The sequence below is a fragment of the Serinus canaria genome, chromosome 1A (genome assembly GCF_022539315.1).
Source record: "Serinus canaria isolate serCan28SL12 chromosome 1A, serCan2020, whole genome shotgun sequence".
Classification (NCBI taxonomy): domain Eukaryota; kingdom Metazoa; phylum Chordata; class Aves; order Passeriformes; family Fringillidae; genus Serinus; species Serinus canaria.
The window spans coordinates 1,365,384-1,379,525 of NC_066314.1; the positions used below are offsets into that span (position 1 = coordinate 1,365,384).

The 14,142-nt window shown below is 51.7% G+C and overlaps 1 protein-coding gene across 1 annotated transcript in view; it reads right to left on the reverse strand.

Moving 5' to 3' along the window:
* The window catches only part of LOC108961174 (collagen alpha-1(VII) chain-like), a 111,803-nt gene that overhangs the window by 35,846 nt on the left and 61,815 nt on the right, over nucleotides 1-14,142 (reverse strand). The window contains 9 exon segments of the mRNA XM_050985402.1: nucleotides 594-638; nucleotides 1,190-1,234; nucleotides 3,648-3,733; nucleotides 4,440-4,632; nucleotides 9,228-9,341; nucleotides 10,032-10,151; nucleotides 12,129-12,254; nucleotides 13,894-13,929; nucleotides 14,103-14,141. Of these exon segments, the coding sequence (XP_050841359.1) occupies nucleotides 594-638; nucleotides 1,190-1,234; nucleotides 3,648-3,733; nucleotides 4,440-4,632; nucleotides 9,228-9,341; nucleotides 10,032-10,151; nucleotides 12,129-12,254; nucleotides 13,894-13,929; nucleotides 14,103-14,141 (804 nt within the window).

Sequence of the window (14,142 nt, forward strand, 5' to 3'; positions counted from 1 at the left end):
GTAGGATGGAATAATTCCGTCGTACAGGCTGGAAAATTCCTCAAAAATCACTAAATCCAACTCTTAAATTTTGTATTTCCTCCGGAGCGTGGCAGATGTGTGGGAAACTGCTGGAATTTCAAAGGATCAGGCTGGAAAACCCATCCCTACCTTTTCTCCTTTGTCTCCACGGGATCCAGGAGCTCCCATTTCTCCCTGGAAAACAACCAATCCCCCCCCAAAAAAATCAATCCCAAAAATTCATTATTCCAAGGAACTTTCCCTCCTTGCACCACTTGAATTTTTGGAATTGTTGGATGGAATAATTCCATCATTTAGGCTGGAAAATTCCTCAAAACCCATTAAATCCAACCTTTAAATTTTTGTATTTCCTCTGGAGCATGGCAAATGTGGGGGGAATTTGGAAAATTTGGAAAATCTGCTGGAATTTGGGAAAGAAAACCCCAGGAAAGTTTGGGGATAAAGGTGGGAATGTGCCAATCCCAGTTCCCATTGATTGTCCTCTCCATGAGCGAATTCCCAACTTTCCCTTTCCAGACCCTCTCAGCACAGGGAATTCTGGTTTCAAAGGATCAGGAAAATCCCATCCCTACCTTTTCTCCTTTGTCTCCACGGGATCCAGGAGCTCCCATTTCTCCCTGGAAAACAACCAATCCCCCCCCCAAAAAATCAATCCCAAAAATTCGTTATTCCAAGGAATTTTCCCTTCCCTCTTGGCAGCGGGTGGGTGCTGCCCTCATCCCTGCTGCAGTTTTTTGGCAAATATCCATGGATATTCCATGGAGGAATCCCTGAATTCCAGCACTCGCATTCCCACCAAGAATTGGGAATTCTCCTGCACAGTGGGAATGCAGAGGGAAAAGCCCAAATCCTGGAGCAAAGGAAAAATCCAGGGTTTCCCTCTCCCAGGATACTGTGGGTGTTAAAGAATTCCATGAATTTGAAGGAGACAGGAGGAATCCCAAACTGATTGAGAATTCCCAAAACACAAACTCCATGTTTGGATCAGCTGGGAAAGATTCCACCCTGGAATTTCTGCTCATCCCCAAGGGCAGAACTGGGGATTTCCTCTCGGTTTTCCTGATTTTTTTTTTCCCTGTGATTCCTCAGTTCCCGAAGGGATTCAGCTCTGGGAAAATGGATCATGATCCTGGGAATGTGCATTGAAATGTGGGATAGAAGCACTGACCTTTGGGATGGGGGAGGAGGGATCTGCTGGGCCACTGCCCTCCTCCTGCAAGGAAAAATGCACCCGGATGGGATCCCTGGGATCCGTGGGATCCGTGGGATGGGATCCATGGGATCAATGGGATGGGATGGGATCCGTGGGATGGGATCTGTGGGATGGGATGGGGTGGGATGGGATCTGTGGGATGGGATGGGGTGGGATGGGATCTGTGGGATGGGATGGGATGGGGTGGGATGGGATCTGTGGGATGGAATCCATGGGATGGGATCCATGGGATGGGATGGGATCCATGGGATGGGATCCATGGGATCAATGGGATGGGATCCATGGGATCAATGGGATGGGATCCATGGGATCAATGGGATGGGATCCATGGGATCAATGGGATGGGATGGGATGGGATCCATGGGATGGGATGGAATTAATGGGATTGGATGGGATCTGTGGGATGGCATGGGATCCGTGGGATGGGATCCATAGGATGGGATGGGATGGGAGGTGATGGGATGGGATCCATGGCATCCATGGGAGGGGATGGGATGGGATGGGATAGGATTCATGGGATTGGATCCATGGGATCCATGAAATGGGATGGGATCTATGGGGTCCATGGGATCCATGGGATGGGATGGGATGGGATCCATGGGATGGGATGGGATCCATGGGATGGGATCCATGGGATCAATGGGATGGGATCCATGGGATCAATGGGATGGGATGGGATGGGATCCATGGGATGGGATCCGTGGGATGGGATGGGATCCATGGGATCAATGGGATGGGATCCATGGGATCAATGGGATGGGATGGGATGGGATCCATGGGATGGGATGGAATTAATGGGATTGGATGGGATCTGTGGGATGGCATGGGATCCGTGGGATGGGATCCATAGGATGGGATGGGATGGGAGGTGATGGGATAGGATTCATGGGATTGGATCCATGGGATCCATGAAATGGGATGGGATCTATGGGGTCCATGGGATCCATGGGTTGGGATGGGATGGGATCCATGGGATGGGATAGGATTCATGGGATTGGATCCATGGGATCCATGAAATGGGATGGGATCCATGGGGTCCATGGGATGAGATCCCATCAGATAGATGGGATGGGATGAGATCCATAGGATGGGATGGGATCCATGGGATGGGATGGGATCTGTGGGATGAGATCCATAGGATCCATGGGATGTGATTTGTGGGATGGGAGGGGATCTATGGGATGGGATAGGATGGGAGGTGATGGGATGGGATGGGATCCATGGCATCCATGGGAGGGGCTGGGATGGCATAGGACAGGATCCATGGGATGGGATAGGATTAATGGGATTGGATCCATGGGAACCATGATATGGGATGGGATCCATGGGGTCCATGGGATAGGATGGGATGGGATGGGATCTGTGGGATGGGATGGGATCCATGGGATGGGATGGGATAGGATCCATGGGATGGGATAGGATTAATGGGATTGGATCCATGGGAACCATGATATGGGATGGGATCCATGGGGTCCATGGGATAGGATGGGATGGGATGGGATCCGTGGGATGGGATGGGATCCATGGGATGGGATGGGATAGGATCCATGGGATGGGATAGGATTAATGGGATTGGATCCATGGGAACCATGAGATGGGATGGGATCCATGGGGTCCATGGGATAGGATGGGATGGGATGGGATCCGTGGGATAGGATGGGATGGGATAGGATTCATGGGATTGGATCCATGGGATCCATGAGATGGGATGGGATCCATGGGGTCCATGGGATGGGATGGGATGGGATCCATGGGATGGGATGGGATAGGATCCATGAGATGGGATAGGATTCATGGGATTGGATCCTTGGGATCCCTGAGATGGGATGGGATCCATGGGGTCCATGGGATGGGATCCATGGGATGGGATGGGATAGGATCCATGAGATGGGATAGGATTCATGGGATTGGATCCATGGGATCCCTGAGATGGGATGGGATCCATGGGGTCCATGGGATGGGATGGGATGGGATCCATGGGATGGGATGGGATCCATGGGATGGGATGGGATAGGATCCATGGGATGGGATAGGATTAATGGGATTGGATCCATGGGAACCATGAGATGGGATGGGATCCATGGGGTCCATGGGATAGGATGGGATGGGGTGGGATCCGTGGGATAGGATGGGATGGGATAGGATTCATGGGATTGGATCCATGGGATCCATGAGATGGGATGGGATCCATGGGGTCCATGGGATGGGATGGGATGGGATCCATGGGATGGGATGGGATCCATGGGATGGGATGGGATAGGATCCATGAGATGGGATAGGACAGGATCCATGAGATGGGATAGGATTCATGGGATTGGATCCATGGGATCCCTGAGATGGGATGGGATAGGATGGGAGAAAGGAGCAGCTGCCTCCTCCCTGGGATAAGAGCAGGGCAGGAGGAATTCCGTACCTTAATTCTCCTCGGATGATGAGGGCCCGGATGTGCCTTGGATTCAAAAAGAGGAGAGGGAAGTGTGAGAACAGCTGGAAAAATTTCTCCTGGAGCCATGGAAAAGACACCTCTGAGGAACGGGATGTGAGAGGGAGGTGGGAAATCCCAGAGGGAAGCTGGGGGTTCCAGGGATCACCGGGATGCTTTGGAGAGTTCCTGGTTGGATTTGGGGTGGCTCCAGGCTCCCCATCTGCTCCAGCCTGGATGGGACATCTGGGAGCTGCCAGGACCAAGGAATTCCTGAGCAATTCCTGAGGAATTCCAGGCTTTTGGCAGCGGCACAGGTGTCCCACTTTAGCCCTGGAATTTCTGGAGAAGGTGTGGATGAGCTCAGCTCACTCCCTGCTTTCCAAGAAATCCATTCCCAGGAAGATCATCCTGAACTTCCCATCCTTAACTCCTGGGAACAGGAATTTTTGGCTCCTAAATTTTATAAAAAATCAACTTTTCCCCATCATTTCTGGGATCTGGTGTTAAAGATCCCTGGAATGTCCGGGTGTGTCAGGAATGGGAGGGTTTATCCCCACCCACCCTCTCAGGGAAACACCTTCGACATTCCAAGGGGATCCCAGCAGTTCTGTTTTCCCCAAAAACCAGATTATTCCGTTCCCTCATTTTCCCTGGATAAATTGGTGGAGAGGGATCTGTCTGTCCATGAAAAGTGGTTCCTGCAGCACCTGTTTCCTGCTTTATTTATGGATATTTATCCCTAAATTTCCAGGTGGGAAAATAAGGACCCGCTTCCATTGCTCACCGTGGATCCCAACGGGAATTTCCGAGCTCCTGGAGCACCAGGGGGATGAGCTGGGGGTGGAGCCTCCAGGGAAGGGGCCCTGCTTCCCTCTGGATCACGGGGATGGCTCTGGAATGGGATCCTTACGGGGTGAGATCTCCTGGATCTGTGCCTCGGGATGGCGGAGCCGTGGTCGGAATTCCCATTTTCCTGCGGGAAGGGAAGCGCGGCCCCTGATATATGGACAAGGAATGGTTTAAAACCAACCAAGGGGAGATCTGGGTTGGATGGGAGGAAAAAATTCCTTACCCAGGGAATGGGGGGGGGAAACTGTGGATTCCCCATCCCTGGAAGTGTCCTGGGTGAGGTTGGGATGGGGCTTGGGAGAACCTGGGATGGTGGAAGGTGTCCCTGCCCATGGAACTGGCAGGAAAACTGGCAGGAAAACTGGCAGGAAAACCAGCTCCATCCTTCCTTGGCATCTCCGGGATGTGGCAGCTGCTCCTTCCCTGCCTTTGGAATCTGCTGTTCCTTTCTCACGAGGATAAATGGGATTTCACTCCAAAAGCAAGAGAGGAAAACGTCCTTGGGATCCTGATCCCATCCTCCTGAGGGAGTTTGGAGTGTCCTAAAATATTTGTGGGAGTTGTTCTGTGTCTGTAAAGCTCCTGATGGAATGGGGATCGTCAGGAGCTGCTGGAGCAAATCCAGAGGAATCCATGGAGCTGCTCCAGGGCTGGAGCCAGGCTGGGAGAGCTGGGGGTGCTCACCTGGAGAGGAGAAGGCTCCAGGGAGAGCTTCCAGCACATTCCAGGGCCTGGAGGGGCTCCAGGAGAGCTGCAGAGGGACTGGGGACAAGGCCTGCAGGGACAGGAGCCAGGGAATGGCTCCCAGTGCCAGAGGGCAGGCATGGATGGGATCTGGGCAATGAGGAATTCCTGCCTGGGCTGGAACTGCCAGAGCAGCTGGGGCTGCCCCTGCATCCCTGCAGTGTCCCAGGCCAGGCTGGACACTGGGATGGAGCAGCCTGGGATGGTGGGATTGGAATGGGATGGGATTGAAGGTCCCTTCCCACCCAAACCATTCTGGGATCAGGGAGGCTCAGAATCCATCCCGAGGGATCTCTCCCACCCCATCCCATGATTCCATGAATTTCTAATTATAAAATAATAATATTAACAGCGAGAAACCAAAATTCTCTTTCCCAGCCTTAAGAATTCCATGCTTTTCCATTTTCCACAAATCCGCGGCCGTTTCGAAGCAGTAAAACCGAAAATATTCCAAAATGGATCTAAAAAATCCCTCCCTGCTCCAGCCATTCCCGGGCAACTCCGCGTTTATGGCACCAATTGGAATAAACCATCAATTAATGCCAATTAAGGGCCATATGTTAATCAGCCCCCCGGCGATAATTTGGAATAATTAAGGCACACAAGGTAAAGCAATTAATTCCTGACCTGGCTCCTAAATGGTTCCTGCTTTTCCCTGGCAACGGTAGGAAATGATCCATTGGAAAAATGAGAACGAACCTCTGGAGAACATTCCCAGCAGTTATTTCCTGAGGCAAATATTTGGGGAATGTTTGGATCTGAAAGGGATATTTGAATTTATTGGCCCTGAAGGTCCTGAGATCTTCCAGGAGCACCAGGAGGAGAAGGAAAAATCAGGATGGGGTGCGGTTTTTTTGGGATATTCCCTTGTGTTTTTGTAAAAAAAAATTATATTTACATATTATATATATTTTATATATATATATATACACACATATAATACATAAAATATATAGTATACTTATATCTATTATATTATATGAATATTTTTATATTCTCTATTCTATATTCTATATTCTATATTGTATTATACATATATATATAATATATAATCAATGTATGTTATATAATTATTATATAATGTAATGTATATGTAATGTATATTATATTATATATATTATTATATTATATTATATTATATTATATTATATTATATTATTTATATTATTATATTTATTTATATTTATATTTTTTTTCTATTTTTATTTTTAATTTTTTTTTAACTTCATTTTTTACCATCATTTTTTCCCCCATAATTTCATGGATTTTTCATGGATTTTAAGCAGGGATAATCAATCCTAAACTCCCAGGGAATGTTGGCGAGTGCAGCTCAGGGATCTTCATCCTGTTTTCCTGGATTTCAACCAACCACGGGATAATTCCAGCCCAGGGATAACGAACCCAGCAGATTTCTCCCTCAGAAGGGGAAAAAAAACCCCAATTTTGAGCCAATTAAACCTGGAATTCTTTCCTGGGAGAGGATGAGGGAAAAGGGATAAAAGAGGGGTGAAGGATAGGCTGGCATGGGGAGAACCCATCCAGGGTGGGAATTTTTTTGGGATAAGGGAAGGAAAATCTCCCAGAGGCAATTCCAGAGATTCCAGAGGTTGCCAGGAGCTGGCTGAGGTTTGGGATGGATCCCATTTGCTGGGAAATGGGCCGGGACAATGAGATTCCATCAATCCTGTGATTCCTCTGTGATTTTGGCAGTTTCCTGCTCCAGGAATGAGGCACTTCCAAAGAAAAAAAAAAATTGGGAGGGTGCTGCTTCCTCCAGGAATGATTTGTTGGTGGCAGGGAAGGAAAAAAAAAAGGAAGAAAAAGAGGGAAGAGGAAAAAAAAAAAGGAGGGAAGAGAAACATGAAAATAAAAGGGAGAGGGAAAAAATATTCCTGGAAAAGAGGAAAGGGAAAAATAGAAAAAAAAAAGAGGATTTCAGGGAGGAAAATGAAGCAATTTTGGGTTTATCCATGTGGAGATGAGGGGGATTTATCCAAATGAACTCTGGGAAGCTGAAATCCGGGGATGGAGGAGCAGGAATTTTTTGGGATGATCCCATAACCCCAAAGCAGGGGCTCATCCATGGATGGGTATCCAGCCCTGCTCTGGACACGTGGATCTGGGCTCATCCCGCTCTTCCCAGTGGCTCCTTTGCTTCCAGTTAACTCCTGCCAGGAATTTCTCCTCAGGGATGGAGCTCCTGGGCTGTTCCAGGTGGGAATTTGTGATTCCTGCTGCTGCTGCTCCTGGGAAAACTGGCAGGAAAACTGGCAGGAAAACCAGGTCCATCCCTCCTTGGCATCTCCGGGATGTGGCAGCTGCTCCTTCCCTGCCTTTGGAATCTGCTGTTCCTTTCTCATGAGGATAAATGGGATTTTACTCCAAAAGCAAGAGAGGAAAACGTCCTTGGGATCCTGATCCCATCCTCCTGAGGGAGTTTGGAGTGTCCTAAAATATTTGTGGGAGTTGTTCTGTGTCTGTAAAGCTCCTGATGGAATGGGGATCGTCAGGAGCTGCTGGAGCAAATCCAGAGGAATCCATGGAGCTGCTCCAGGGCTGGAGCCCCTCTGGAGCCAGGCTGGGAGAGCTGGGAATGTTCCCCTGGAGAAGGGAAGGCTCCAGGGAGAGCTTCCAGCACATTCCAGGGCCTGGAGGGGCTCCAGGAGAGCTGCAGAGGGACTGGGGACAAGGCCTGCAGGGACAGGAGCCAGGGAATGGCTCCCAGTGCCAGAGGGCAGGCATGGATGGGATCTGGGCAATGAGGAATTCCTGCCTGGGCTGGAACTGCCAGAGCAGCTGGGGCTGCCCCTGCATCCCTGCAGTGTCCCAGGCCAGGCTGGACACTGGGATGGAGCAGCCTGGGACACTGGGAGGTGGCCCTGCCATGGATGGGGTGGCACTGGGTGGGATTTAAGCTCCTTTCCCACCCAACCCATTCCACAATTCTAAAAACCCGATGGATTTGTGCTCCATCCTCTGTGTTCCTCCAGCCTGACCATTCCCAGGAGAGGGAATCGCTGCATCCAGGAGGGAGAGCAGAGCCCAGGATGCTCTTGGCACATCCCGGTGTCTCCAGAGCCGCAGTTCCCACTCCAGGATTTTCTGTTGGAGCCGGGAGCCCCCTCGTGGCTGCTTCGCCTGATTCCAGCTCCGGGATTATCCCTGGAATTCATTTCCTGAGCCAGGGCAGGGATAAAGGGACGGGAGCAGCAGGAAGAGCTGGATAAACCAGAGCAGGAATTCCTGGAGCTGGATCTCCCCACTTCCAGTCACTCCCCTTTGCCATCCTCAAAAATATCCTTGCTGATATTTCAAGCTCCAAGGAAAAATCCCAGGGATTTTCCCCCTCTGCTTTTTAAAGCTGGTGCTGTCCTGCCTCTGGGTATTCCCAAGAATTCCAAAGGGATTCAACAACATCCAAACTGGAGAGTGCTGGGTTTGGAGCAGGATTTGGGAAGGGAATCTCTGCCCAGGAGGGCTGGAAAGGAGAAGGAAATGGGATTTTAGGGATCAGAGAAAATCCCCAAATTCCTGCCTAGACCCCAAAATCCTCCTCTTTAAATGACTGAGATGCTCCAGAGCACTGCAGGAATATCCTGGAATATCTGTGGAATATCTGAGACCGTATCCATGAATTTCCACACCTATGGAAGGTGGGAAGGAAAAGGAAACCTCTTCTAGGAGGCATAGTTTAAATTCCCAGTTTGGAGTCTGCATTATCCCTGTTTTAAAAGCCTTGGGAATCATCAGCTCTTCAGCTGGAATAACACCAGGATGCTGTGGCAGGATGGGATCGGATAAAATGGGATTATCCTGGTTTTCCCCCCAGAATTGTGGAATTCACCCACAAAACGTTTCCCAAGGGATTTTTTTGGTCACTGCCATCAGCCTCCTGCCCATTCCAGGAGCTCTGGTGCTCTCCAGGGATCCGGAGAAGCCACTCCCAGTCCATCTGAAATCCTTGGAAAATCGTACCTGGCTGGTGTCCTGCTGGGCTTGTCCTTCCAGCCCCTCCTCCAAGGGCTGCAGGAGATCCAGGGAATGGTTTTCCTGCAGATCTCCTGGATGTGGTGGGGGCACAGCCAAGCTCTGCAGAGAGGGATGGATAAACGCCAACAAAATCCCGTTAATTACTGGAAAAACTGGGAAAAAGGACAGCAGGACCCTTTCCCAAGCCCTGACACTGATCCGTGCAGAAATTCTTTCTCTGGTTTCATTTTCCACTGCAATAAAACAGGGGCAAAACTCAGAATTCCAGCCATCTGTCCAGGGAGTTGAACTCCTTTGGATCCATCCAATTAGCACCAAAGGAAAAGGAAGGAATGCCTGAGGGAATGAGGGATGCTCTGATGGTCCCAAATCCTTTTTTCTGGCTTGGGTTGGGCTCCCAGAGCTCACCAGAGGCAGTTCTGGGGTCTCTGCATCCCAAATCCCAACTTTTGCTGGCTCCAGGGTTGTGTCTCTTGGTGCAAACCTCCCCTCTCGCCACCTCCCCCAGCCCCTCCTTGTTCTCCAGACCCTTCCCACTCCCTCAGCCCCTCCTGGTTCTCCAGACCCTTCCCAGCCCCCCCAGCCCCTCCTGGTTCTCCATTCCCTTCCCAGCTCCCTCAGCCCCTCCTGGTTCTCCAGACCCTTCCCAGCTCCCTCAGCCCCTCCTGGTTCTCCAGACCATTCCCAGCTCCATTCCCTGGACACTCTCCATGTCCTCCCTGGTTGGAAGAGCCCAGAACCGGACGCAGTAAAAACCCCAATTTCATCTTTCCTGCTGTTTATTTTCACCTCAGGGATTCCTCCAGGCAGCGGCACCCCTGGAGTCTCCAGCAGCTCCAGGCTCTGTCCTTCTCCTGCCACCTCGGTGCCAGCCGGGACACGTTGGGAAGTGTGGGACCCCAGCGGGTCCTGCCACAGCAAAACAAGGGGTTGGTGTGACAGTGACAGCCCCGAGCTCCCAGGAGCCACACCCGTGAGGAGCTGGATCCTGGTGGCTTCATCCCAACCTTTCCCAACCTTCCAGCACGCTCTGTCCCACCTGGTGACATTTCTGAGCCAGGGCGGGGGGAGAGGGCAGCAATTCCTTGCTGGCCACATCCAAACTTTCCTTCCAAGGAATCCTCCTCCCTCCCTGGGATCCCTTTTGCTGTCAGACCCCACTCATGACCCCTTTTGGTGCCTCCAGCCCCACACCCACCACTCCAAGAGCTCCCAGAGGGCACAAGGACACTTTGGTGGCTTTGGGAACGGCTCCTATGGACAACAAACGATTGAATGGGAAGGCTTGAATTTCCTACAGGACATTGGGAATGATTCCCTCATTCCCATTAAAAAATGAGTGTTTTGTATCCCTTTATCCCAGATTCCCAGATCCTGGTGCCCGCCAGAGCCTCTCCCAAGCCACCGTGACCTGCTTGAGGACAGAGGTGACCCCGATGGCTCTGGTGGCTCGTTCCCACCTCCCTCATTCCCATTAAAAAATGAGTGTTTTGTATCCCTTTATCCCAGATTCCCAAATCCTGCTGCCAGCCACAGCCTCTCCCAAGCCACCGTGACCTGCTTGAGGACAGAGGTGACCCCGACGGCTTTGGTGGCTTTGGGAATGGCTCCTATGGACAACAAAACTTGACTGATTCCCTCATTCCCATTAAAAAATGAGTGTTTTGTATCCCTTTATTCCAAAGATCCCAGATTCCCAGATCCTGGTGCCAGCCACAGCCTCTCCCAAGACACCGTGACCTGCTCGATGACAGAGGTGACCCTGATGGCTTTGGTGGCTTTGGGAATGGCTCCTATGGACAACAGAGCTTGGCTGATTCCTTCATTCCCATAAAAAATGAGGGGTTTGTATCCCTTTATCCCAGAGATCCCAGAGATCCCAGATCCTGCTGCCAGCCAGAGCCTCTCCCAAGCCATTGTGACCTGCTCGATGACAGAGGTGACCCCGATGGCTCTGGTGGCTTTGGGAATGGCTCCTATGGACAACAGAGCTTGGATGATTCCTTCATTCCCATTAAAAAATGAGTGTTCTGTATCCCTTTATCCCAAAGATCCCAGATCCTGGTGCCAAGCACAGCCTCTCCCAAGCAACCATGACCTGCTCGATGACAGAGGTGACCCTGATGGCTCTGGTGGCTCGTTCCCACCTCCCTCATTCCCATTAAAAAATTAGTATTTTGTGTCCCTTTATCCCAAAGATCCCAGAGATCCCAGATCCTGGTGCCAGCCACAGCCTCTCCCAAGACACCATGACCTGCTCGATGACAGAGGTGACCCAACAGCTTTGGTGGCTTTGGGAATGGCTCCTATGGACAACAGAGCTTGGCTGATTCCTTCATTCCCATAAAAAAATGAGTGTTTTGTATCCCTTTATCCCAAAGATCCCAGATCCTGGTGCCAAGCACAGCCTCTCCCAAGCCACTGTGACCTGCTCGATGACAGAGGTGACCCCGACGGCTTTGGTGGCTTTGGGAATGGTTCCTATGGAAAACAGAGCTTGGCTGATTCCTTCATTCCCATTAAAAAATGAGGGGTTTGTATCCCTTTATCCCAAAGATCCCAGAGATCCCAGATCCTGCTGCCAGCCAGAGCCTCTCCCAAGACACCATGACCTGCTCGATGACAGAGGTGACCCTGATGGCTTTGGTGGCTTTGGGGATGGCTCCTATGGACAACAGAGCTTGGCTGATTCCTTCATTCCCATTAAAAAATGAGTGTTTTGTATCCCTTTATCCCAAAGATCCCAGATCCCAGTGCCAGCCACAGCCTCTCCCAAGACACCGTGACCTGCTCGATGACAGAGGTGACCCCGATGGCTCTGGTGCCTCGTTCCCACCCCCCTCACCCCCTGGAGTTCTGCCACCCCTGGCAGGTGAGGTGACTCACGGTGACAGGCACGGCCGCCAGGTTTTCCATGGAAGTTCTGCTCGTCCTGGAGCCGCCCCGGTGCCAGAGGAGCCCGTCCAGCCCGTCCCGCAGGATCGCCTCCGAGAGGTCCCTCAGCAGCGCCAGCTGGGGTTGTGGTGTGATTTCAGGGTTCACCTCAGAACCTCGGGCCCCTCCCCTGATAATTCCCTGCCAGGTGTGTCAGTCACCTCTTCCTTCCCCTTCCCTGACCTCTCCCAGCACCCTCTGTCAGTCCTGGCATTCCAGAAGGGCGTCAGTGATTGGCAGATCCAAAGGATGCCCTCTGCCCCTGGGGGCACTGGGCCATCCAGGTGTCCTTTGTCCCTTGAGACCTCCCCTCCTGTCCCTGGCTGGTGGCTCCCTGCCCCTTCCCTGCCCTCTCCCCGGGGTTAAAAGGAGCAGCACCCACAGGGTCAGGAGTTCTGCTGGAGCTGGTGCTGGGTTCAGAGGCCAGAATGAAGTTCTGGATCCAAACCCTCCATCAGAACCGACTCCTTTCCTTCCCCATCACCCTAAAGCTTCTCCACAGAGGGAAACCTGAGGAGCAGCCCCTGTGATGGGGGGAAGCTCCATCCTGCAGCCACCAGAGCTCCTGCACGCCTGGATTCATCCCCACGTGCCCAGCTGGAGCACCCAGCCAGCCAAAAGTGTCCCTGGGGTGAAACACCACCCAGCCATGGCCAGAGGGGTTTTTGGGGTGAAACACCACCCAGCCATGGCCAGAGGTGTTTTTGGGGTGAAACACCACCCAGCCATGGCCAAAAGTGTCCCTGGGATGAAACACCACCCAGCCATGGCCAAAAGTGTTTTTGGGGTGAAACACCACCCAGCCATGGCCAGAGGTGTTTTTGGGGTGAAACACCACCCAGCCATGGCCAGAGGTGTTTTTGGGGTGAAACACCACCCAGCCATGGCCAGAGGTGTTTTTGGGGTGAAACACCCCAGTTCTGCTGTTTGGTCCAGCAGCAGGGCCAGAGCAGCTCAGGCTCGTCCCGTCTGCAGTACCGGCGTCATTCCAATAATCTGGAACCAGTGCACACCAGTGAGGCAGCCCAGTGCCACCCTCCTGTCCCCAGCAGGTGACAATCCAAGGGCAGCCACCCCAAAACAAGGAGTGAAGGATTCCCAGGGGCTCACGGGGACAGCTCAAATACAGGTTTGGGATCAAGGAAGTGATCCATGGAGCTTTTGTGGGGTCTGTCCCCATCCTAAATAAAACCCCCACATTTGTGGCCTTTCGGGATTTTAAGGGGAGATAAAAAAGAGGGAGAGTGGGAAAAATTCCCTTTTTCCATGGGATTGTGGGGATATGACAAGAGGGAAGGGTTTTAAATGAGGATTTAGGCTGGATATTGGGAAGGGATTTTTGGCTGGGAGGGTGGGGAGGAGCTGGAACGGAATTCCCAGAGAAGTTGTGACTGCCCCATCCCTTGGAAGTGTCCAAGGCCAGGCTGGATTGGGTTTGGAACAACCTGGGATAGTGGAAGGTGATGGGGTGGGAATTAGAGGGGCTTTAAGGTCCATGTGTCACTGTCACAGGGGCCTCAAAGCCACCACCCAGCCCATAAAATGGCAGCAAAAAAATCTGTCCCAGAAAGATTTAAATACAGCCCGGAAAAGGAAATGGAATGAACCCTCCCAGGATTGCTGGGGGAGCAAATTCCACCTCCAGGATTCCAGAGGGAAGCCATGGAAAAGCCAAATTACAACCCCTGGCCAGGAGGGAGGACAGAGGACCTCCTACCTTGATCCCGTACGCTTCCAAAAGCCTCTCCAGGTCCTGCAAGGGGAAAGAAAAGTCCCAGCCTCTCCCCCTCTGCTCCCCAGGAGGTTTCTCCTGGAGGTGGCCGATGGCCAAGGGGACACACATGGGGTCCCCTCTGCCAGCCCAACCCAGGCAGAGGGGGAGGTGCTGCCCAACTTTTATGTGGTCTTTAATTTTGATTTATTTACCTTCATTTCCACTCCTCTTCCTGGTGGGCCAGGTTCCCCC